The following is a 24097-nucleotide window of genomic DNA, read 5'->3' on the forward strand; positions in this document are numbered from 1 at the left end:
TACCCTCTAGCCCTGCCTGGAAGTTTCCTGTTCCTGTGGCATGAACTTTGAGGCTATTTCTGAGTGTTTTTCTAGGCTTTGATATCTGTGGTTTAATCCCATTATCATATCCTGCTTCCCAGGTGATGGGGCTAATGACTCTTAAGAGCTTCTTTTGTCTTGAGATCCCTGGCTCCAAACTTTCTGATGGTTCCACATCCGCATATGTATAAGACCAGCTACTGCCCTGGGCAAGGAGATGAGGCCAGGTTTGGTTTCTGCTTTTCAAAAAAATGCTTTTAAAAATCCTTTTGGTGAACAATATTTTTTTCCTGCCTTTTTAATATTTCCTTCTCTGGGTTAACTTCCCACAATATAAATATAAGGAAACATATCTAGAGTTGAATGTGATAAAATGCCAAACATATTTATAATAAAGAAATAACATTGATAGTAATACTATTCCATTAGGTTCACTTTTTATCACCAAACAGATTTTTAAAAGTAGGCTGAAATGGTAAATTAATGAATTAATAAATACTGTATAGGCAGAGCATCTAAGGATGTAAGGAAAAACTGTGAATGCTATGTAAGTCACCTTGAGCTTCTGGAGGAAAGGAGCATATAATTCACATACATCCATACCTAAAAGAGTATGAGGGTTTATCCCAAGCATCTATAGATTGGTCTAATTAGGCTGTTTTTTGTTTTGTGAACTACTAGCCATTGTGAGTGTGAAGATAATGGGCTATGTGAGTAATGGCCCAAGGACTCAGTTATTGCTTTATGTCTCAACAGAAGCAAGATGTCCTTATTTTCCAATGACATAACTATTATTTTTATACAGTATATAACGGGGACAGGGGCTGTTATGGATCACTGCCATGTGGGAAAGACAAAGGAAGTAGAGAAATAGAAGGATTTCAGAACTGAAGAAGCTTCTTGGATGAGAAGCGAAACGTCTTCAAGGAAAAATGAAGGAAGTCCAGTTGTCTTTTGAAAAAGCACCTTTGGGACAACCATGACCTGGATGACTGAGAATCTCCATTTAGACAGAAAGGGAGGAGTTCAGTTTATAGCGCTAATTTCACCTTTTCCTTCACTCACCCATTGGAGGGGCTCAAGCATAGTTCAGCTCCCCGCCCCACCTCTCTCTTCCCTTCCAGAGACGTGAAGCTGCCTCCATCGCCCCCAGAACTGCCCTCCAAATCATCGGCCCTGCCTTTGCAGAGCACCGGGCTGGGGAAATTACGGCCAGGCTGGTCGGAAACGTGGGGTTCCTCCAGCTTAAAAGAGCCTGCCAAAGGACGCGGGTCACCTGTCCCTTTTCGGACAACCCGGGTGTTTTTTTTCTCCCCCCGCCATTCCCAGCAAGGGCATGCCCGGCCACGCCTTCTCTCCTAAGGCGGGGAAAAGACTGCAGGGGCGGCCGCTCTCCCTCCCACGGGACTTACTTTCTCTCAGCCTCCGTTTGAAGTCTGCGGTGTTCCGCCGTTTTCGGTCGAAGTAGACGCAATAGCCGAGCAAAGCCAGGCCACAGGCACCCGCCAGCAGCCACAGCAGGACGCTCCGCGACCAGCATGCCATGGCTGGGCAGCCGCTCCCGCTGATGCGTCCTCTTTTCCCTGACTGCTGGAGAGGTCTGAAGGAAAGAAAGGAGGGAGGGAGGCTTCGGCGACGCTTCTAAATGCAGAACTGCCTCGCCTGGCCTTCCCTCTTTCCGCGAAGCAGCTACTGGGCTGCGATCACAGGTAGCTCTACCGCTGGTTGACACGGAGAGCTTCGTTAGGAGGAATATAGCAATAAAAAGGATTCCAACCCGCAGCCCCGGTCTACGAAAGCGAGGGTAGAAAGAAGCCCATTAATATGTGCGGCTCTTCCCCCCATCTCCGATCCGGGGAGGATAGTGAACTTTTACAAACTGCGCTTGCCGACTGCAAAGTCGGTTTTTATTCCTTATGTCCGCTTAGTTAGGAGTCAAATAGTCGTCCCGACCTCTGGTGACTTAGTGGACGGGTTTTCTCCCTCGATTTCTCTTAGCAAGAATCCTTAGCTTGTCCAAAGGCATTTTTAGGACCGTACTTTTGTGGCTCCCGTCCCCCTTTTCTCGGCATCTTTCCTTGTTTCCCTCGAGTTTCAAACCTAGGCGGGTTTTTTTTTTTCCTAGGCTATCATCTACTTGTCATCACCTGCACAAAGTATGTGAGTTTCAACTGTCTGAAGGGAATCATCAGCTTTTAATTGATCCTGTAATAACTGACTGGTTTTTTTTTTCTCAGGGTGGAGTTTGTAAACGTGTTTTATCTGGGTTAATTTGTACAAAGGCCACTCGCTTGGCAGAAAATAGGCAGCAATAATAGGAAAACTTTATTGAATAATCTTACCATGTTGAAACCAGGACTCTGATCTAAATGGATTCTGTGCACCTACTTAACAAATTTTAAATGTATGCGTTTACAGCCAGTCATTGTTGTCTCATGTATCAGGAATTATGTGAGCAATTCAGTTACTACAACACAGAATTCCTAAACAAGAAGAGCCCCTTAAAGAAGAGCTACCTAACTGAAGTAAATCTAGATATTTGTTCTTTTACCATGCTGGTGGGCTTTTATTGTAGTAGCTGATTTAACAAAAACAAGCCCCTTCACATATAAAGAGAATTAGGAAAATATAATACCAAATTAAAAAATGTTGATAGAGCAGAGCTAAAAAAAATTATAAACAAAACTTTTAAGAGAATATAATCAGATTGCTCAACAGTCTCTTATTTAAACATTCTCTTCATTTAAAAAAAACCTAATTCAAATGTTAACTGCCTATACTTGTCAACAATCCATTGTTGCGAGTCGTTTTTTTTATCACTTTTGCATGCAAGTTCACAATTGTAGATGTTGATAGATTATTGATACTTGGATATACCGTTAGCAAAAGAGAATGTGTCTTAATTAAAAATGATAATTTAAAATGTGAAATAATTCCATGAATTTAATTATCAACAGAAAGGTAAGTAGGATTTCAGAAGTTTTAGGGGCTGTTGTGTATTTAGAATCTTAAGAGCTTATTTAAAAAGACTGCACAGGGGAAACATGCATTCACAAAATGACTGTCAAAGGTCGGTGTGCCAGTCTGTTTCATTCATTCATATTCAGTAAACTGGTGGGATTCCTTCTTGCCATGCTTTCTATGCTTTCATAATGATCCTTACTTTAGCTTACTGTGGTCTTTTTTCTGGGAAGATGGATATTTATCTTCTGCGCTAGTTTTTTAAGAATGCCTTTGTAGCTTAGAGGTATTTATAGACATAAAGATACTGCAATTCAAATTGAACAGGTGCTACCAGAAATAAGATCTTGCCAATACTAGACTGCCTGACCCTCACCTTAGTAAACTGAAGATGGATACACACAATATTGTGAAATCACAGCTGTCAGTTCTTTAGTAGGTGCTGGGCTTTACATGCATCAAATTCTTCCCAAGAACCTAGGATATCATAATGCACAGGTGTCAAACTCACCATGTCACGTGATGTGTCGTGACTTTTTTTGCATTGCTGGAGTGGGTGTGGCCTCTATGATGCAAGCGGCAGTTTGACACCCGTCATAATGTATTGGCATAGTATATGTGGGGATTCAAGTAGTGTGGCCTTTTGTATTGAAATGTTGTCAATGTGTTTATTTTGTAAGTGCTGTCCAAGATTTTTTGGTATGGCACCCATTGTGCTGATAACCACTGGGACCACCATGGCTGGTTTATGCATTTTTTAAATTTTCTGATCTTGTCCAATTTTTTATCTTACCGTATATCTTCTGGTACTGCCATATTAATTATCCACACTTTCTTCTTTCCAACCAGTTACATCTGGTGTGTTATGAGCCAAATACTTTGTAGTTATGAGGCAAGATTTTATCAGTTTGTATTGTGGTTACTTGCTCAGCTAGCCAGATAATTAGACAAGTTTGGATTTGGCAAGTTTACCCACCTATTGAATCCTTCCCAAGGATCGAAGATAGACAGATGTTTTGCCTGTTTTCAGCACTGATTTTTTTGCTGTGGTTGTTAAGCAAATCATATGATTGTTTAAGCAAATCCAGCTTCCCTCATTGACTTTGCTTGTCAGAAGCCTCTTGGAGGTCACAAATGGCAATCACATGAGCCCCAAGTTGCTGCAACCATCATAAGCACATACCAGTTGCCAAGCACCTTAATACTGATCATCTAACCCTAACCCATGTGATGATTGGGAGTTTCTAATGTACTGTACTATCCTTTTTATGATTCTCTGTGTGAGAAGATTAACACCATGCTATCAAATAGTCCTCACGATGTATCATGATTCTATACCTCTTGTAACGATTGGATTTGACAGCAAATATACAAAATCAACTACTGTAAAAAAATAAAATAAGGCCTAAGTTTAAAAATGTAACTTTTATTAATGCTCACAAGTGAGCTTAATTTGTATCATACATTGAAATAGCTCTGCTTAAGAAAAAGACAGAAAAAGTGCATTTACAAGAGTACTTTTTTCTTTAGTTCTCTATGAAAATGGAAGGAATTGGAATCACAGGTTGACAAAATGGTAAAATGGAACTGCAGGTGACATTGGGCCTTAAGTAAATGACCCCTTTACATGTCTCCCACTTGAGACCTTCAGATACTGTGAATGTTTAATAATCTGATAATCTAGAGAATCTGTTATAACTCTACAGCATATTAACAAGGAAAAAGGCAGAACTCCCCTTTTCATTGTACAAAGATGAATTTTAAAAATTGATTAAAAAAATCACTATATACAATTCTATGCAAACCGTCTTAAATACATGGTTTCTGGAGTTATTTACAAACTGTTTTTAGTCTGTGGGAACAATCCACAGCCAAAACAGTCATTTTACATCTCAACTTTGGCAGATAACTCACTTCAGTAACGCAACAAATGAAGAATTGTGACAAAGTATTGTAAGGGCAACCCAAGAAATTTGTTCCTCAGAAGCAACAGAAGTACGAGGGCTGCCAAAGTTTTCAAGACAGGGTGCCGGGTTATAGTTGTACACTGTGAAAGATTGAACAGACAAAAGGACTCCATATACCAGTATGGCTGATACATAAAGCCATGTGTATATGAGCTCCTTAAATGAAGTATTTTTTATTGAATGAGTGAGCCTAACTTAGAATTTTTCTCCCCAATTTTATTCTTTTTTAAAAAAATACATAAAAATACAACATCCAATGTCTGAATAAATATATTTAACAAGTCACAAGATACCTTATTTTACACAAAAAATTCCGCTTTAGAAATTTTGTTAAATAACTTCATTGTTATATATTTTATTTTTTTGCCTTTTGTAACAAAATAAAAACTCTGAAATTACATAGAAAAGACAAAATACTTTTGCCAAGGGATAAGATAGTCCACTGAAAACCTATTCACAATTCCACTGTAAACATTAAACATTAAAATATTTGCATAATCGTGTGCTCGAAAAATCCTATAAAAAGTGGAAGACTCATTAAGACGGTAGTTTCCAGTCAACTACGCTTCCTTTCACAATTTATTTTGTCCAATTTACACCTTTAAAACTGGGCACAATGCTGAGTACCTACTTTGGCAGGTCTGTACAAAGCAACTGCATCTCCAAAACAAAAATAAAAGTGGGACTCTCGCTCAGAATTAAGATATAGCTCAGTGAAAAAAGTGCAGCAGTAATTATTTTCTGATTAACTTATTTTGATGCCATTTTTGGTGCACTTACTCTTTTACTTAAAGAAAGCTGTTTCTTTACAATGCCCAAGGCTTCATTGAATACCTGTGTTTTCAAATCAGATTAAGTGCCCTTTTTCTGTTTAAAGCAAAGTTAAAAAAAAATAAAGCATAAGACAGAGGTGTCTTAAGTGCACCCATAAATCTTTAGTTGCCAATTAGATTATTCTCCACAATAAAATGTGTTGTTTTAAAAAAAAGCTATATGGACAAAATAAAGGAAGGGGCACAAAGGAGTAGAGACAGACAAGTCCAGCAGTGGAAAAGTATACACAATATACTTGGCAATGTCAAACCAACTGGGTTGCTCTCTATGAGATTTTCGGATTTCTGTCCATGGCAGCAATTTGCTGCATGAAGCAGAGATAATGACCAGTATCACCTGCATTCAACAGCAAGCACACTCTGTGGAGGAGAGGGTGAGGATGGGCTCATTCCAGTGTCTGAAGAGCCAGAGGACATGGAAGCTCCAGTATGAGACACTGTAAAATAAAAAAAGTATGTGCCTCCATGTTAATGGCTGTCAATTTTCTTTGGTACTATAATGCAATGTTACTCCCACCCCAAATCATCTACCCAAACTGGGAAGTTTTGTGTCAAGTCTTTAACATGTTGCAGGTTATCAGCTATCAGGCCACTAAATTGTCTCAAAGATGCCAAGAAACTAGTAGCTTAAGGGGGAGCCTTAAACATCTAGAAACAACCAGCTATAATGCATCCCAGAACTAGGATTTAGAATTTTGGTAATGCTCACACATCAGAACAGGCTATTTATTTACACTTCCATGCCATTTTAATTTTAACAAACTCTAAACAACGTGCAGGCCAATTTCAATATATAAAGATTAAATAATAAATAAGATTAACCCCATATCAAGGGACCAGTACTTTGAATATTTTGTATTTTGACCCCTCTGTGCAAGATTTATTTTGCATTTTCCTGATATATACTTTTCTTCCTGGAATTATAGCTAAGCATAATTTTCTTAATTATGAATTTAAAAATTATTTTCCCTGAATGATAATGGAAAAGCTGTAAATTAATGTCTAGAAGCCAGAGATATATGGAAGAATTATGGCCAGGCCACTCATGCAAATACATGTAGCAAAGCTTACCTTCTCGGTCCTTCTTTTTCAATCGCTTTCTTCTCCTATCAATCGTCGCTACTTCTGACTTCAGAGACATGTAATATTTCCTGATTTCCTGTAGTTTGTCTTGTAGAAATGAGATTCTCTCTGTGCTGCTCATATTGTCCAATTCATCTGTTTATACAATCAAATATCAGCAAAAACATTTTTAGCACAAGCCTAAAATACTGCACTAAAGTGTGATTGTTATATATATACGGGTGGTCCTTGCTTAGCAACCATTCATTCAGCGACTGTTTGAACTTAATGATGGCAGCGAACAAGTGGTACTTACAACCAGTTCTTAAAAGGTGGCAGGAGGTAGCAAATGGCAGCCATGTAACATTTTGCTTAACAGCACAGGATTCATAAAACCAATCTACCAGATGTACTGGAATTCCCATTGCCAAAACTATTCTACCATACTAGTATTACAACTAGTTAAAAAAAAGTCAAACAGGAACAATAAGTCTGATGTGTTGCTTATAGTGGTCAAAGCTTATGTTCCACCCTTTAGCACGAGGAAGGGGCCATTCTACCGACTCCTCCTCCTCAATTTAGAACAGAAACAGGAGAATAAAAAGAACGAACTGCATATGTTTCTATTTATACAAAGGACTTACTAAGCTGGACAGTCCATTTATACACTCTTGGGGAAACATGGTGGTTCTTCTCTCTCTGCTTCTCCTTATCCCCATCTTTGATATTAGGAGATACCACTCTGGCAGGCGATCGATTGAGCTTCTGTGGCTTAGTTACACCAATATGCTTTACAGGAGTACATTTACTTGAGCTGTCAAGGGCAGGAAGATCTTCACTATCACTGCTTTGCCCTAGAACAAGACACAGAGGTTTATACTGTAGAGCATATATCTTAATGGTAGGAGACGTCAGGTGTTTTCATATATATTTTACATAACAGCTACATTTTAATATTGTGGCTGACAAATATAATCTCAGTAATCCTAACATGTCTGCAAGACAGAGCAGTTTCAAACATAGACCACTACTTGATAAGATAGAAAAATGTGGCTTAGACAGCACCATTCGTAGCTGGCTGACCGGCTGTACTCAAGAGTGTGGTCCTTAATAGAACTGCATCTACATGGAGGGATGTGTATAGTGGGGTGCCCCAGGGCTCTTCAACATCTTTATCAATGATTTGGATGAGGGGATAGATGGGGAACTCATCAAATTTGCAGATAACACCAAGCTGGTAGGAATAGCCAACACTCCAAAAGACAGGCTTAAGATACAGAAGGATCTTGACAGATTTGAACACTGAGTAATATCTAATAAAATGAAATTCAATGGTGAAAAAAGTAAGGTTCTACATTTAGGCAAGAAAACACAGCGTTAGGCTGCATTAACAGGGATAGAATCAAGATCACATGAAGTGTTAATACCACTTTATAACGCCTTGGTAAGACCACACTTGGAATACTGCATCCAGTTTTGGTCACCACAATGTAAAAAAGATGTTGAGACTTTAGAAAGAGTGCAGAGAAGAGCAACAAAGATGATTAGGGGACTGGAGGCTAAATCATATAAGGAACGGTTGCTGGAATTGGGAATGTCTACTTTAATGAAAAGAAGGACTAGGACTATCTCAGGGGTTGCCACAAAGAAGAGGTTGCCACACCTGAAGGCAGGACAAGAAGCAATCGATGGAAATTAATCAAGGAGAGAAGCAGCCTAGAACTAAGGAGAAATTTCCTGACAGAACAATCAACCTGTGAATGCTCCAACACTGTAAGTTTTTAAGAAGAGACTGGACAACCATTTGTCTGAAACGGTATAGGGTTTCCTGCCTGAGCAGGAGGTTAGACAAGAAGGCCTCCAAGGTCCCTTCCAACTGTATTATTATTATTATTATTATTATTATTATTATTATACTGGATGCTGAGGGGAAAAAACAAAATAATTATATATTTTGTTTCTTTTTACCACTTCCATTTTATCCTCATCATAATATGAAGTATGTTAGACTGAGAATAATATATCTAAAGTCAGCTTTGTTACTATGAATTCATTTGAACTTAGCTTTTGGTGTTCTAATTGTAAACCATTATATAAATCACATCATATGAAAAAATAATAGTTCAAACAAAATCAGAACTGGGGGCATTATTTGTAACATTTGGGATGAGACTCCATCAGCTTCCCTAACTTCTCCTTCAAAACTGATTCAATTGCAATTCTCAGTTTTAAGATTTGTTCCGGTTGTACAAACTTACAAAAACTATAGAATTATTTCCAATTATATTTAAAACCTGACATTGAGTATGGATAAAATGGCAGCCACTAAATAGATTTTTCATGGTCCCGAAATCATAATGTGGAGTTTTTCCAGATTGCCCTGGAATGCTATTTGTAGTATTAAGAGAAGTTTCTCAATTTTATCTGCCCAAGCCAACAAGGCCTCTACAGCAATAAGTGTGAGTTGAATAACATTATGTCCAGAGGGCACCAGGTTTACCTATCCCTGTACTACAATTCAATTGAAATAATTTCATCTAAACAGAAGACTACAAACAACTTATATTTAAATTCTACATCTGAGTGAAATGTCTCACAACTATTTCTGAAAAGGAGAACTCCAACTAGGATACCATACAGTCATGACAGTTTAAGCTTAAAATGCTAGAACACAGAATTGCATACTTGTACATACTTCCAAAAAGTATTACAGGTAGTCCTCAACTTACAATCATAATGGAACTTGCCTATCGCAAGTTATGACCTTTTTTGTGTCAGTTATTAAGCAAACGTGGTTGTAAAGCAGCCACTGTGGTCACAATTATTCAGAGACTAAGAGTGCAACCAGGGGGGAGGGCTACCCTCCCAACAGGGTCTTTTGTATCTATATGCTTCCTAGATAAATAAATAACCCTTGGCCAACAATGGCTTGCAAAAGCCAAAAGGCACATGTCTGTCTGGCAATGATGTCATAGAATGCCAGGGTCACTTGTAAAAGATTCTCCTGACCAGCAACAGCTCCATATGAATGAGAAAAAATGTTAAAATTTTATAGGAATGGGTGAATCAAACCACATGATATGATTGGCTTACGATGTAATGGTTGCTAGATGGATGAAAAATAAAAGATAGTCAGTGTCAATGAAACCTGTTAAATTTATATGCAGATCAGTGTGTCCAGGACTGCCATTTTGCTACTTTTAATTCTACCCACCCATCCTTTCACATTGACCCAGGCAGTCTGATTAATGAGGAAGCTGTGGTCATATAGTCTTGCAAGTATTCTCTTACCTCAAGGCATCATGGATACACAGATTTTCCTGCAGAAATTGGGAGGGATTAAGCAAGCCCCAAATTGCAACTTTGCAGAAGCTATCGTGCATTGTCAGAACCACTAGTAAGGTGAATGGATCAGTATCACATAAACAGCACCATAATGTTGCTATGCTGTTTGGTTTTCAAACTATGAAATAGAACTATATTCTTTTACCTCCAAAGACAAAGAATGTAGATTGTGCAAACCTGCAAATTAAAAAGAAGCCTCAAGCCAATAACTACATATTTTTGTCGTTGCTACGTTGTAGATAGACTATTCTATAATGAATTTAATTCTGGTTTTTGTATTCAAGTTGTAAAATGCACGCTTAATTCCATTTTCAGAAAAGAAAAAGTTGGCTGAATGCGTAATCCCAAATAATTGTATTATATCAATTTTAAAAAATATTCTTTAAAAAACACTCCTTTGGCCAATTTATTATGATCGGTGTCATAATAAAATATGTATCAAGACACAAGGGAGGTTTCAAATTCCCATCTACCTATGATAGAACACCAAATGTTTGGAGCTTTCTGTTAAAGTAACCTATTTGAAATCAGTGTGGTATTGTTGTTAAAGGAAGCCCTCTGGTGACTTTGAATTCTTCTCTCTCAGCCAAGCCTATTTCTCAGGGTGGGTGGGGAAACAACAACAGACTGGTCTATAAACCATCTTGAGCTCTCGAAGGAAGGGTGGGATACAATACATCTAGCAAGAAAGTACTGTAGGTGTCACAAGTAAACATTCCAGTATATTCCAAGCTTGGAACAATTTCTTGTGCACACTTCTATTTACATTGTAGATGATCACAAAGCTTTAGCACTTTACCAACTGACCCAGATGCAGAATTCTGTCCATTCTTAGCAAGATGATACTATAAATTATATTGTAAACCCACAAAATTTCTTCTTGAGAGCACTTCCCTAAATGTTTTCAGGGAAATTCAGCTCTGTATACTTATAACACTTAGAAGTACATAAAACCAAAATCCCTTCTGGAAAAAATCTACATACCTGTCCCATTTTTCTCACTTTTGGCTATCGTACTTGCTCGTTTGGGCGTACGCTTCTGCCGCTTTGCCAATGAACTACTACTGTTATCCCCAGGCCTTTTTTGTCCTGAAAGTAAAATGAAAGTTCCCATTCTATATAATATGTTTCATTGTTTAAAATGTAAGTTACTTGTATAAGAATGGAAAAGAACGAGAAAAATTGCCATTCCCAAGAGATCATAATGACAACAGAAAGAAAAAATCTGTAGCAGTCCAAACTCACTGTACAATGAAGGTTAACTTCAGAGAGAAATAAAAATATTGCCCCAAAGGGGCGGTAGAGAAAATGTCAAGAAAGCCATCAGAGTCATCTTATGAAGGACATGGAGAAGAGTGTGGAATGTGCAGCAGAAGACATGCAGAGACAATTCCTGTAAGTACACCTAATGCACTCTTAAGGTAAGAGGATAATGTGAATTACTTGGGAAACCACAAGAAAAGCAGAAAAGCAGAATAAAAAGGAAAGTGTCTTTTTAAAAATTTCTAAATGTTCACTTCTCCCCAAGACAGAATGCTGCCGTCTTGGTGTTGTGGGGTATGTTTGAAACCACCCCAGCAATAATTGCTACTGCAGTTATGATGTAGAAGTGCTTTACAAGGTTAATAAAATTGTGGGGATTACTTTTACAGTTTTTGTTTTTTTACATTGTACTTCCAAGGCATTTGTTCACAGCCTCCTTATACTTGCTAAAGATGGAGAAACAGTCATCACTATGAACAGAATCATGATTTCCAGCTAATAGATGCAAGTAGCTGCTAATGCACAAGTTGAATTCTCCTCTAAAAAGAACCACTGGCTATCATACAGTAAAAAATAAACCTGAGAATGTACTTATCAAAATGCTGCAGTAAACACCCAAATTAGGTTTCAATTCAAAGGTTTAAACCCTTTATTTAATGGATGCAATATTATTACATATCAGATAGGATAGTTGAAAGCAATCCAAATTGAACAAATATAAAAAAAATATCCTTCTATTCTCCCCCTCCCCCAAATATTTTATTATTGTAAGTCTTGGTGGGATAAATATGAACTAAAATGTGAAAAGTCCCACATTTGTCTTCAAAAAGTTAAATGAGGAATTAGAAGACCTGGTCCCTGATCTTTTGGTATATTGTAAAATACATTTTCAATGAATTTAAGTCCTTACCCTTTTCTCCAATTTCTGGGCCAGTTACGCTACAGTTGCTGGAAGCTTCAAACCCATTGGCGGATTCATTCTCGCAAAGGCCTTCTTGAGACTCTTCAGCCACACTGTCCACTTCAATGGTCATGTCACTTTCACTTTTTATGCTTGGTGATTCATCCTGACTGAACGTTAGAGGTGAGGCAACAGAGAAATTTGGCTGGATCACAGAAGGTAACATAGGCGGATTTGAAGTGAGGTTACTATCATCTTGTTTTTCAACAACCAAACTTTCAGGCCCATTCTTATCTTTTTCATCAAGATCATCCAAGTCCACTTCATGGCAAAGGAGAGTTTCAGGACCAATTTGAGGCATGGAGTCGTCTTCATCTTTCAACAGTGTGCTACGGTTTTCCTCTGAAGAACAATCAAAATGCTCACTTCCCCTAACATGGAGCCGTTGATCTGATTCTGCCACCAATGATGGCATTTCTTCATTCTCATTTTGAAGAGAGTTATCACCAATGAAATCCTTACATTCTTCTGCCCCATAACATTCATTTGCCTTCTCTTCAGTCACAATATTTGGCACAGTCGGCTCACCCTCTTGTCGTACCCTTTTGTCAGGCGATGGCTGTTCTATCACTTTTCTTTTCATAAACTTCTTATCTTTTGCCCAGAGATCTGTTTCATTCTCAGAAGTAGAGCACAAACCTTTATTTTCCAAGGAAGAAGTATTTAATCGTTCAGATGCTGCAACAGGTTCACTGGTTGTTTCTTCTTGATTTAATAATGTAATCTTTGAATTCTCTAGGGAAGAATCTCTTGTTCGGTTCTTCCGGCCTTTTCCTTTAGGCGATTTCTCCACCTCTCTCTTCACTTCTTCTACTTGATCACTTTTACTTCCACAGTTCTGAACCACTTGTTCACTCTCTTCACCTTCTAATTTCAATTTTTCTAAAGGATGAACTTGATTCTGATCATTCTCTTTCAGCATATGCGAGATCTTTGCAATCTCTTCAACAGGCTTATCAACTGTTCGTTTTTCATTTTCCATTTCAGAACTAACGGGAGAAAATTCTTCATTAATGTTCTTTTCAGAAGCTTCATCTGCTTCACTATCTGATGAAACTGAGTCTATCAAAAACAACATTAAAGGACAAAAAGGCAGAAATTCAGATTGAAATCTACATAGATGTTGTATTTATATACTACATAGAAAACATATAATGTTCAAAACAATTTTTGCTTTTAGTAACCCAATGAGAAATAATTTAAAAACATATAAAATGTTTAAGTAATCTTTATTTACAAACACAGCCACAATTTTATTTAGGAGGGAGAAATGTTCTTAAGTGCAAAATACATAAAATATCATTTGTCACATCATGTCCCACCTTAATATTTAATAAAGGAAGAAAAGACTTCAACTTATATGGCAGGCCTTACAAACTGAAGGGCTGCATGTGGCTATTCTAAAACCTTTAGTGAAATCCTTTCAAAAGCTGCCACCTAATTGTAATTTCTAATGTAGCATAACATTAAATCCTGACAGAATTTCAATATTTCTGTGGTAGTCCTTTTGCACTATGGAACATGCTATTTCCTCTTCTGATATTTTCATAAGCATTGAAAATCATTTTGCTTCAGTGGGTTAGGGTTAGAGTTAGGATCACTGTAAAGCCAAGTACAGCTCTCAGCCCCCAAAACGTTGTGCAACTGTTTTATAAAAGTATTTCATGTAAATGAAAGTGTTCGTTATGACAGTAAGTGGCAAGTAATATAAACTTGATTCTTTCTTCATTGCAAAGAGCACCATATCTCTCTTCATCTAAGGGCTGGCACTTGCCCTTTCCTCCCCCAAATTTGTAAAATTTCTCCCTACAATTTATTTTTTTAAAAATCTCACCATTTGACCCTCTGTCAGAATCCAACATTCCTGAGCTACGTCTTGTTTGCCTACGAGGCATACCTAAAAAAATTAAAGAGGCTATAATACAGAGGTAGAGAGCAAATGCACTGCATTTAATAGTTTTGCAATTATTTGCATATTTTCACATGTGTTTAAAATGTGTTGATTTTGAAAACAAAACCTTTTCTACCTTAATGTGCCTCATTGCCAGCTTGAGCAATTGAGCAAAAAGCTGATTGCCACACAATAAGTCACATGCAAGCAGAAGTACCTTCTGTCCCATTAAGCAGGGGTGAGCAATCCAGCAGGCTGCTGCGTGCACTTCGCACTCCTGATTTGCTGTCACTGTTAGGAGTTTTAGACAGACCACAAGAGAGATTTGATAGAAGAGTTGATTTCAAAGGAGGACGTCCACGCTTTCCCTTTTGTTTCTCCTCCTCTTTCTTTTCATCTTTTTCACAGTCTTCTTTACTCTAAATACAAACATAAACAATCTCATTGTCACAGGAAGTTTAGACTTTTCCTTCACAGAATGCATGAAAATATCCACTGTAGAGCTTCTGCTTAGCAGAGGATGCAGCCAGTGTCAAGTGACAGATCTCCATTTGTGGAATAGGAGTTCCCCAGATCTGCTTTGAAAAAACAAATTAACCTTTTGGAAAATCAGAGCTCTCGGTCATCAAATTTGCAGATGACACCAAGCTGGCAGGAATAGCCAACACTCCAGAAGACAGGCTTAGGATACAGGAGGATCTGGACAGACAGCCCATCTCTACAAGAACACTTCCATATGCAAATTGAAGGGAAGGGCAATTCTCCATGACGACATTTTTTTTAGAAAAAAAAAATATCTCACCGTAACTCAGGTCCCCATCTTTCAACAGAGCCAATGTGACAATATTGGTTGCTATCTAACAAAATGAAATTCAATGGTGAAAAAAGTAAGGTTCTACATTTAGGCAAGAAAAACCAAATGTACAGGTATACTATAGGAGGTACCTTGCTCAATAGTAGTAACTGTGAGAGGGACCTTGGAGTCCTAGTGGACAATCACTTAAATATGAGCTAGCAGTGTGCTGCAGCTGCCAAGAAAGCCAACACAGTGCTGGGCTGCATTAACAGAGGGATAGAAACAAGATCACGTGAAGTGTTAATACCACTTTACAATGCCTTGGTAAGGCCACACTTGGAATACTGCATCCAGTTTTGGTCACCACGATGTAAAAAAGATGTTGAGACTCTAGAAAGAGTACAGAGAAGAGCAACAAAGATGATTAGGGGACTGGAGGCTAAAACATATAAGGAACGGCTGCTGGAATTGGGTATGTCTAGTTTAATGAAAAGAAGGACGAGGGGGGAGATGATAGCAGTGTTCCAATATCTCAGGTGTTGCCACAAAGAAGAGGGAGTCAAGCTAGTCTCCAAAGCACCTGAAGGCAGGACAAGAAGCAATGGATGAAAACTAATCAAAGTGAGAAGCAACCTAGAACTAAGGAGAAACTTCCTGACAGTTAGAACAATTAACCAGTGGAACAACCTGCCTCCAGAAGCTGTGAATGCTCCAACACTGGAAGTTTTTAAGAAGAGACTGGATAGCCATTTGTCTGAAATGGTATAGGGTTTCCTGCCTGACCAGGGGGTTGGACTAGATGACTTCCAAGGTCCCTTCCAACTATTATTATTATTATTATTATTATTATTATTATTATTATTATTATTAATATTAATATTAATATTAATATTATTTTTTATTATTATTATTATTATTATTATTATTATTATTATTATTATTTCATGAAAAAAATGAAGCATCCCTTCAAATTACTCACAAACTTTCAGGTGTGTCCAAATATTGGGTATTTTCCTGGTCTTTACGGTGATACATTTTCTTTTATTTCAAATACATTGAAAACAGTAATAAGGGAAGGGAAAGATTTTTATAAATTTACTTAGATATGAAAAAATAGTTTATGAACATGACTTACTTTTGCTTTTTTCTTTTGCTTCTTCTTTGGTCCTCCTTTTTCTGCAGGCCAAATAATCCTATCAGCTTTTACCCATTCATCGTATCTACAGCAAAGGAATATTGCATCTATTTAGGTCATTGCAAAATGACAGAGGTAAATTTAACTTCTTTTGCAAAAATAACTACAAAAATAACTTGTAACCTGCAACCTGGAATTACAAGAGTTAAACATCCAGAATTCTAAGAATCATCCCTTTAAATTGTAAGTCTGAATATAAAATTCTAGCAACTCAGCATCCTGCTTGGATTTAGCATAATAAGCAAGCAGGCAAATAAATAAATCCTACATCCTACTTCAAACTATAGATAAATACAATTGGCAAATAAACAACTTATTGGCAGAGCTTTTAAATTTTCCCACCTAATCTGATACAGTTTTCAATCCTTATTCTTTCTCCTTTTTTTATGAACAAAGCTAAGTGCCTTTAATTAAAAATTGTCAGGATAGCAAGGACAGGACAGATTCCGCCCATGATCTACTATGAAATTATTATTGATTTTGAACATGAACATGTACAGCAGCAAATTTTACAGCCCATCTCTACAAGATCACTTCCATATGCAAATTGAAGGGAAGGGCAATTCTCCATGATGACATTTTTTTTAGAAAAAAAAATATCTCACCGTAACTCAGGTCCCCATCTTTCAACAGAGCCAATGTGACAATATTTCTATCTGACCATATTTAAGAACATTGATACTAAATAAAAAAAGGAGTGTGAGCAGGACTGAAACACTGTAGGCCAGTGGTGGCGAACCTATGGCACGGGTGCCAGAGGCGGCACTCAGAGCCCTCTCTGTGGGCACGCGTGCTATCGCCCCAGTCCTAGGCCTTCAGCTGGGTTTTATAAAACCTTTTCGCTTTAGGCCTCCACCAGTGTACAAAAAAAAAAAAAAAAGATTCAATCAGTCAATTTCAACTTCTTGCGGGGGAAAAAAAAAGATCTTGCATAGTTGGAATTGATTGATTGAACTTTTTAGTCCCACCCAGTCTGCTGTTACCACCGCAGCGACCCCCACCCAATGGGCCACGCCCACCCAATGGGCCACACCCACCCGGCACTTGACGATGCATAAGTGGGTTTTGGGCTGCAGTTTGGGCACTCAGTCTCTAAAAGGTTCGCCATCACTGCTAAAATAGACCTGAACAGTCCACGTTAAACTTTTTACAGGGGGTAGCAGTCAACATTCAGTTCAGGTCACCGTTCTCCTCCTCACCTTACATTCCAGCCGTAATAATGCACTAAATACAAAATCTCTCCGTCATCATTTTCTGTACTTTTAATACTGGCTTCATAGATTTTCTGAGTTTTTCCACGGCCATATTTTACTTTTACTTTGGTTCCTGTAAGACAAGGTTCGGCATCTTCTTCACATTCCTCCCCTTCCGAGTCTCGATTTTCAAGTTCTTCCCTGCTGCAGAATAGACAATGAGATATCAATTAATTAAGAGGCCAAATGTAGACAACTGTGACTTTCTCATTCCTGCCACTCTTTCAGGTCACCTATAGTGATGCCACCATTTCCTTTTAAGGAAAATGACTTGGCATGGAAATCTTGACAGTACCTGCGCTTTCCAAATAATGAATCTTCTACACACATCTGATCAATTCCATGTCAAGGATTATGAAATGGCAATTCCCAGATCAGTCGCAAGGAAAACTACGATCGGCTTTGCATGACTAACTTTTGTTATTGCACTGAAGTTTTCTGAAGTGGTTCCCTACCACTTAACGATACTTCTTTTACTTGTGCATATCCTTCCCAAGGGTACTTCTAAATTTGTTATGAAATTAAAAGTTAAAAAACTAAAATCATAATATGTGTATAGCTATCTCTTATACAGCCAATAATTTCATGCAGAAACAGCAGAGTATTGTAATGCACTTTTCATTATTTTCTGTAACACAATGACTCAAAGTACTGTAATTATTTTTTATTACGTTTTGCAGGTTTTACACAAAGTGATGCATTTTTAATTTACCAAGTATGCTATCTTAAAATTCACTTAACATTTTTCACTCGTTTGCTCTTTTTAATTACACTAACTACCCACTCCAAATTTTCATAATGCTTTTCAATAAATGGTGTGTTCAAGCATATTGGACCTAATCTGTTCAATATCTATAGGTGCCTGCACACCTACAGGTATTCCTCCTTACATCACTCATTCAACAACCATTCAAACTTACAATGGTGCTGAACGGGTGGTACTTATGGCCGGTCCTCATACTTACAACAAGTACTGCATCCTTGCAGTCATGTGATCATACTGCTTGGCTTGCAGTTATAACATTGCAGCGTCCCATGGTCATGTGACTGCCCCTTGTAACTTTCACAGCTGACTTCCAACAAGCAAGGTCAATGGGGAAGCTGGTGGGAGGTCACAAATAAACACCATGGCAACAATGGGCTCTCTTAACAACGGCAACCAAAAGTTCTGGAACTACCATCACTAAGTGGTGCAGTGATGTGACATTGTGCTTGATCACCGTGTCACTTAGCAACAGAAATTCCTGTCCCAATTCCTGTTTTAAGTCAGGACTACTTACACTTTGTTTACAATCTTTTCCTAAATTTTAATTGTTCATTTACTTTTGCTATGGAGCTTTCTAGTTGTACAATCCATCAGAATATAACAATGCCAAGCAGATATCAAATCATTCAAACAATATTACATCTGGAAGGTTTTTAAAAAGAGAGAATTTAGAGGTGGGGATGACATTGGAACCCCATGATTAACCTCTATAATTACACTGAATTTTTAACTTCAATGAAGTACAGTTGTTTCTTGTACCTTAATGAAAAGAATACATGTTTAGCCAGGAATGTATCACAGAATAGGACTGAATATTTATGTATGGATATATCTGTGCATGTGTAAAGGTCTATCTGGATTATGTTGTAAAATGGCTACGGGATCATCTATCACAATACACAATTAGTGACACTAAAATTAAATTTAATAAACTTACTGACAGCTCAATCCAAATATATGCCCTGTATATAGATTGCATTTTTGTTCTGCTCTCTGATCCTGAGGAATCTGGTTTCTCAGGCCTGCATTTTTCTCTCTCTTTGAATTAAAAAAAAGATTCCAAAACTTTAATCAATGCATTTCAGTTGCTAAACACATCATGGTATCACTGCAGTACTGAAAACTCTACTTTGGTCACCAGAGTTTGTTTGTTTGTTTGTTTTTATTCTAATGTTGCCTTTTGGAAACTTTAAATGGATCGCAAAGCCTGCAAAGCCAAAAGGCTGCTTTTGTTATGAACTTGCCTAGCTGTTTAAGCAGCCGTATGAATACAATTAAATGGAAAAGATTAATATAGGGGAAAGCAGTCCTTGGGAGCTTTGAGAGGTCCTTCACTTTCATATCTACTTTGAAAAAAAATGTCGAAGTGGATTAGCTTAGTATTTTAATATTATATTACAATAGATGCACAGATTGGTCTATAGTTTTTTGTTATGCATTTCCCTGAGTCGGTTTCAGGATGATTGTGTATAACTATTAAACAAATACATGTTTTTATTAGAAGGATGAGTGATAATAAGCTACATCACAAGGTTCAAAGAAGTAGTAAATTCTGGACACAGAATAAGTCCTCTCCTTTGTAAAAAAAATTAAATTAAATTAAAAATTAAACTCAAGTTGGTAAGCATAATATTCCTGCATCCTATTTTCCACATAACTATCCTGTGAGGGGTGTTGGGCTACTGGCACAAAGTCACCCAGTTGGCTTTCATGCCTGAGGGAGGCCTAGAACCTATTGGGTGGGGGAACCTGTTTTATGTTAGGTTTACATTTTCTCAGGAATAACCTGCTTGAAGCCATAAACTAACCCACAGGTCCAAACCCAGGAGTGTTCAACTATCATATTTTTCCCTGAACTAATAGGAAATGGATAGTTCTCTCTTGCCATAATTCTGATTTGTGTGTTTTCAAACCTTTTTAAAAAAAAATTAGGCAGAAAGCCGTGAGTTATCCAACAGTAAAAAAGCTAAAATGTGATAAAAATATGAAAAGCATAAACCAGAAAGATTCCAGTTGACATCTTATCTCAGCCACAGACTCAGAAGTTTTAATAATTGTTCAGCATATTCACTTTAGTAATGTGGGGATAACACAGAGATCTTACAGAAGAGATGTGCAACTTTCTCAAGTTTTGGAATACCTTTACTGGAGTTCCACAGCCTTTAAAAGTTATCAAATGATCATTTTTATTGTGAGAAAAGGGAGCAATTACTCACATTGCCTCTGTAGAATAAGACAGTACTCCCATATTACTGTTGCAAAAGAAGCACTCTCCCACCAAAAAATGAGAAAAGGTGTATGTAACCTGGTTCAGTTCTCTTTGCATCGTTGATGTAGCCCTGCTTTCCCCTAAATATACAATATGAAATTATAACTGTGCACTAGAATTGCAATGCCTAATTGCATTCTGCAACCATTTTGTATAAAGATAAAATTCAACTATTTGCTCAGAAGCAATCCAAATTTTAGGGTTCTGGTAATACGGAATGATGAAAACTGGTAGGTTTGTTTTGCCATAAGGACATTTTGACACAACATAGAAAACCCAACACAGGGCTTTGTACTTGTCTTCTGACATGACACTGTGGGAATCTTATCATAATGCAAAGGCATTAATTAGCATGATGAAAACAAGCATAGCCTCTTAAGTCTCCATTACAATTATAAATATTTGAAAGCCCATTACTTGTTTTAGATTGATTACAGACTGACTGTCTGAATATGGATCACTATTAATCCAGGATTAATTTTAATCATACATTAAGGAACAAACCATTTTTTGATGGTTGAAAACCGATGTGTTTCTGTAGAAAAAAAAAAAGCAGGACTACATCATAACGTAGAAAGGGCCATGCTATACATGTAGGTTCCCTCCCCTTTTTTGGTGAAAACTGTATACATGTTACAAGTTTATCCTTGTATTTTTAAATTTTAGAATGATACAAAATTGTGGAAATTTTCAGCAACCACAGTGGGGTGAACAGGGAATGCAAGAACTACAAAAAAGAAGGGGTAAAAGAACAGCATACAATCGTGGGAATTCTTCAGCCTAAAGTAGTTACACCTAAGTAAGGAAAATGCTAGTACTGTGTCAGGAAGCTTAGACATAAGATTAACTGATGATAGTAATTAGAATCCAGCTATAGATTCTGTAGTTATAAAGGCTAAAATTATGAATTGATTTTGAAAAGAAAATTAACACTTAAGTCAGGAATTGACAACACAGACCCCTTAATGTGCTTTTATCAGACAATAAAAATGACCAAAGTGTTGTAAAACCATCAAAGCTTACCAGATTTCACACGAGATGCCCAAGGGACTTTGCTGAAGTTTTACAAAATTTGCTGCTTTTGGCTGGTTTAAAATATATTAAATTTGTATATTTTTTTTTTGAAACCCACATTGCTACCTTCTGGCAGTGATTAGATAAAAAGACTGCTGATCCCAATATAGCTCTAGCCTTGCAGTTAAATTGAGCCTATTAAACAATGACTCCCTCTTTGCACAAGTTACTATTGATTATTATTGCCATGCAATGTTCGGCAACCCAGAAGCCTGAAGAAATTTCCTTGCCTTCTCTCTTCCTCTTCATCGGACTCCCTGTCAGATTCCTCTTCCTGTTTTGCTCTCTTTTCCTTCTGCTTTGGTGTAGTCTTTCTATTTCCAAGTGCCATATCATTTTCAATCTTCTCTGCATTACTGGAAATCTCCTCTATGTCTTTGTTCTCCTTATTGCTGTCTTTTAGCTTATCTTGTATTTTATCCTCTTCACCTTCTTTTTTAATAAGAGACGCATCAAGGATATGTCTTCTTCGACCCTGTGTAAAGAAAGAAATGAAATATCATCCTGTATAAGATGCATTGTTGCTTGCCAGGAAGCCCGATTCCACCAGAGTGTTTTTTTTATCTTACTGGAGAATTACTGGCTTACTAAAGAATTAATGGACAACCGAAATAGTTCTCAACAGAAGAGAGTTAGCTTTTCTTTTAGAAATGTAACATATAAATTCTGCTGCTGTACAGACAAGAAAAGAATACAAGAAATTACACTGTGGCTAATCATACAAAGCTCTAATGTGACATGTTTGATTTATGACTTAGGATGTTTTATGATTACTTTTTTAAATAAAGCATTGTTAAACTTTGATTTACTACAACACACGAACCAAGCGATAGTATGCAAGTCAACCTTTTTCAAAATGAAACAAATATTTATCATTTTCTCCATGCTCTATAATTTGATACTTGAACAACTGCTGGAAGAGCAGTGATAGGAATAACTGGGTCATATTAAGTGCAGTAGCAGGAAATACAGATGTAAAGTGAAGTGTACTTGCTCTTACAAATCCCTATGAAACTTTTTTCTCTATAAATTCGGTACCAACTCAAATTGTGAACTGGAATCATAGATTTATTGAGAATACATTACATTTCATTATACCCTGATAAAGTTAATGCAATAAATAACTCAGATGACAGATTTCATCTTAGAAAGGACATTCCTCCAGCATGAAAACAAGGGGATAGTACTTTTTCTCATGCTGGGGAAGGCCTGTCTTCATGTAGTTGTTGGCTTACGACAGCAATTGGAACTGGAATTTGTGTCACTAAGAGATGCGGTTATAAAGGGCAAGCTCATCACTTAGTGACAGAAATCCTAGTTGCTGTTAACTGAATCCCACAGGCTTTAGGAGAGGCAACTTTCCATAGACAAATTTGTTAAATCTGTTCAGCCATCCTGAGGATTTATTATAGGGGAAACGGAAATACTGGAAATGAATAGTGAAAATAAAACTACATTTGAAAAGGCTGGACAAGTTCAGAGTGTTACAAGAACAAACAATGCAGCCAATATTTGAGGAGAATGAGAAGTTAGTGAAAGGACGTGTGTTCTCAACTAAATTACAAAAGTCATTGCTTATTTTATCACAGCTCTTTTTACAGTGCAGTTGCTTACCCGTTGAGACCTCTGCTCAAGTTCTTCTTTTTCGCTTTCACTGGTACAGTTGTTTTCTTCCAGCTCATTCTGAACCTCTACAGGAGGCATTACAGGCTCTTCTTTCACCCTTTCCTCCATTTGCTCTTCTTTTTTCTGTACTACAATTATTTTTGGTTCATTGTGGTGGATGGTTCGGAACTGAATATTTGCAGAACGGCAGTATTCTTCAAAACCATAAAGATACCTACAATTTTTAAATACATATTAATTATGGGATATCCTTGAAAATAATTTGATTCAATATAAAAAGGGAGGAAAATGATATTGCCATAGGTGTATACTATAAGACACCCAACCAAACAGAGGTAATAGATGAACTTTTTGCTAGTCATTTTAACTAAAGTATGTAGGAAGCACATCACAATAGTAATGGGGGACTTTAATTACCCTAACATCAACTGGGAGACAATCTCTGCACTAAGTGGAAGATCAAACAGATTCCTGACAAACCTAGCAGACAACTTTGTCTCCCAAAAAGTAGAGAAGGGAACTAGGGGATCAGCCATATTGGACTTAATTCTCACTAACAGAGATGAAATGATGGAAAATGTTGAAACCACAGGAACCTTGGGGGGAGGTGACCATGCAATATTGGAATTCAACATTATGCAAGCACAAGCAATAGAACACAGTCAAACTAGAGTCTTGGACTTTAAGAGAGCTAATTTCAACAAACTTAGAGTTTGGGAACGATTCAATGGATGAGAATCCTCAAGGGGAAAACAACTCAAGAAGCTTGGGAAATTTTGAAAAGTGAGATAATAAAAGCCCAGTCTAGCACAAT

General features: G+C 37.3%; 2 protein-coding genes across 2 annotated transcripts in view; both read right to left on the minus strand.

The window, feature by feature from the left end:
- Positions 1-1566, minus strand: part of TOMM20L (translocase of outer mitochondrial membrane 20 like) — a 6644-nt gene extending 5078 nt beyond the window's left edge. The window contains exons 1-2 of the mRNA XM_029285104.1: positions 1434-1566; positions 578-624 (exon numbers count right to left, since the gene is read on the minus strand). Coding sequence (XP_029140937.1) covers positions 578-624; positions 1434-1566 — 180 coding nt within the window. The remainder of the gene's footprint in view (positions 1-577; positions 625-1433) is intronic.
- A 2839-nt stretch (positions 1567-4405) lies between these two features.
- Positions 4406-24097, minus strand: part of ARID4A (AT-rich interaction domain 4A) — a 58871-nt gene continuing 39179 nt past the window's right edge. The window contains exons 15-25 of the mRNA XM_015821252.1: positions 23272-23497; positions 21888-22132; positions 17495-17692; positions 16236-16320; positions 14522-14723; positions 14248-14310; positions 12363-13475; positions 11174-11278; positions 7489-7698; positions 6854-7000; positions 4406-6219 (exon numbers count right to left, since the gene is read on the minus strand). Of these exons, the coding sequence (XP_015676738.1) occupies positions 6116-6219; positions 6854-7000; positions 7489-7698; positions 11174-11278; positions 12363-13475; positions 14248-14310; positions 14522-14723; positions 16236-16320; positions 17495-17692; positions 21888-22132; positions 23272-23497 (2698 nt within the window). The 3' untranslated portion in view covers positions 4406-6115. The remainder of the gene's footprint in view (positions 6220-6853; positions 7001-7488; positions 7699-11173; positions 11279-12362; positions 13476-14247; positions 14311-14521; positions 14724-16235; positions 16321-17494; positions 17693-21887; positions 22133-23271; positions 23498-24097) is intronic.

Source organism: Protobothrops mucrosquamatus, unplaced genomic scaffold, assembly GCF_001527695.2.
Source record: "Protobothrops mucrosquamatus isolate PMUCROS unplaced genomic scaffold, P.Mucros_1.0 scaffold1287, whole genome shotgun sequence".
Lineage (NCBI taxonomy): Eukaryota > Metazoa > Chordata > Lepidosauria > Squamata > Viperidae > Protobothrops > Protobothrops mucrosquamatus.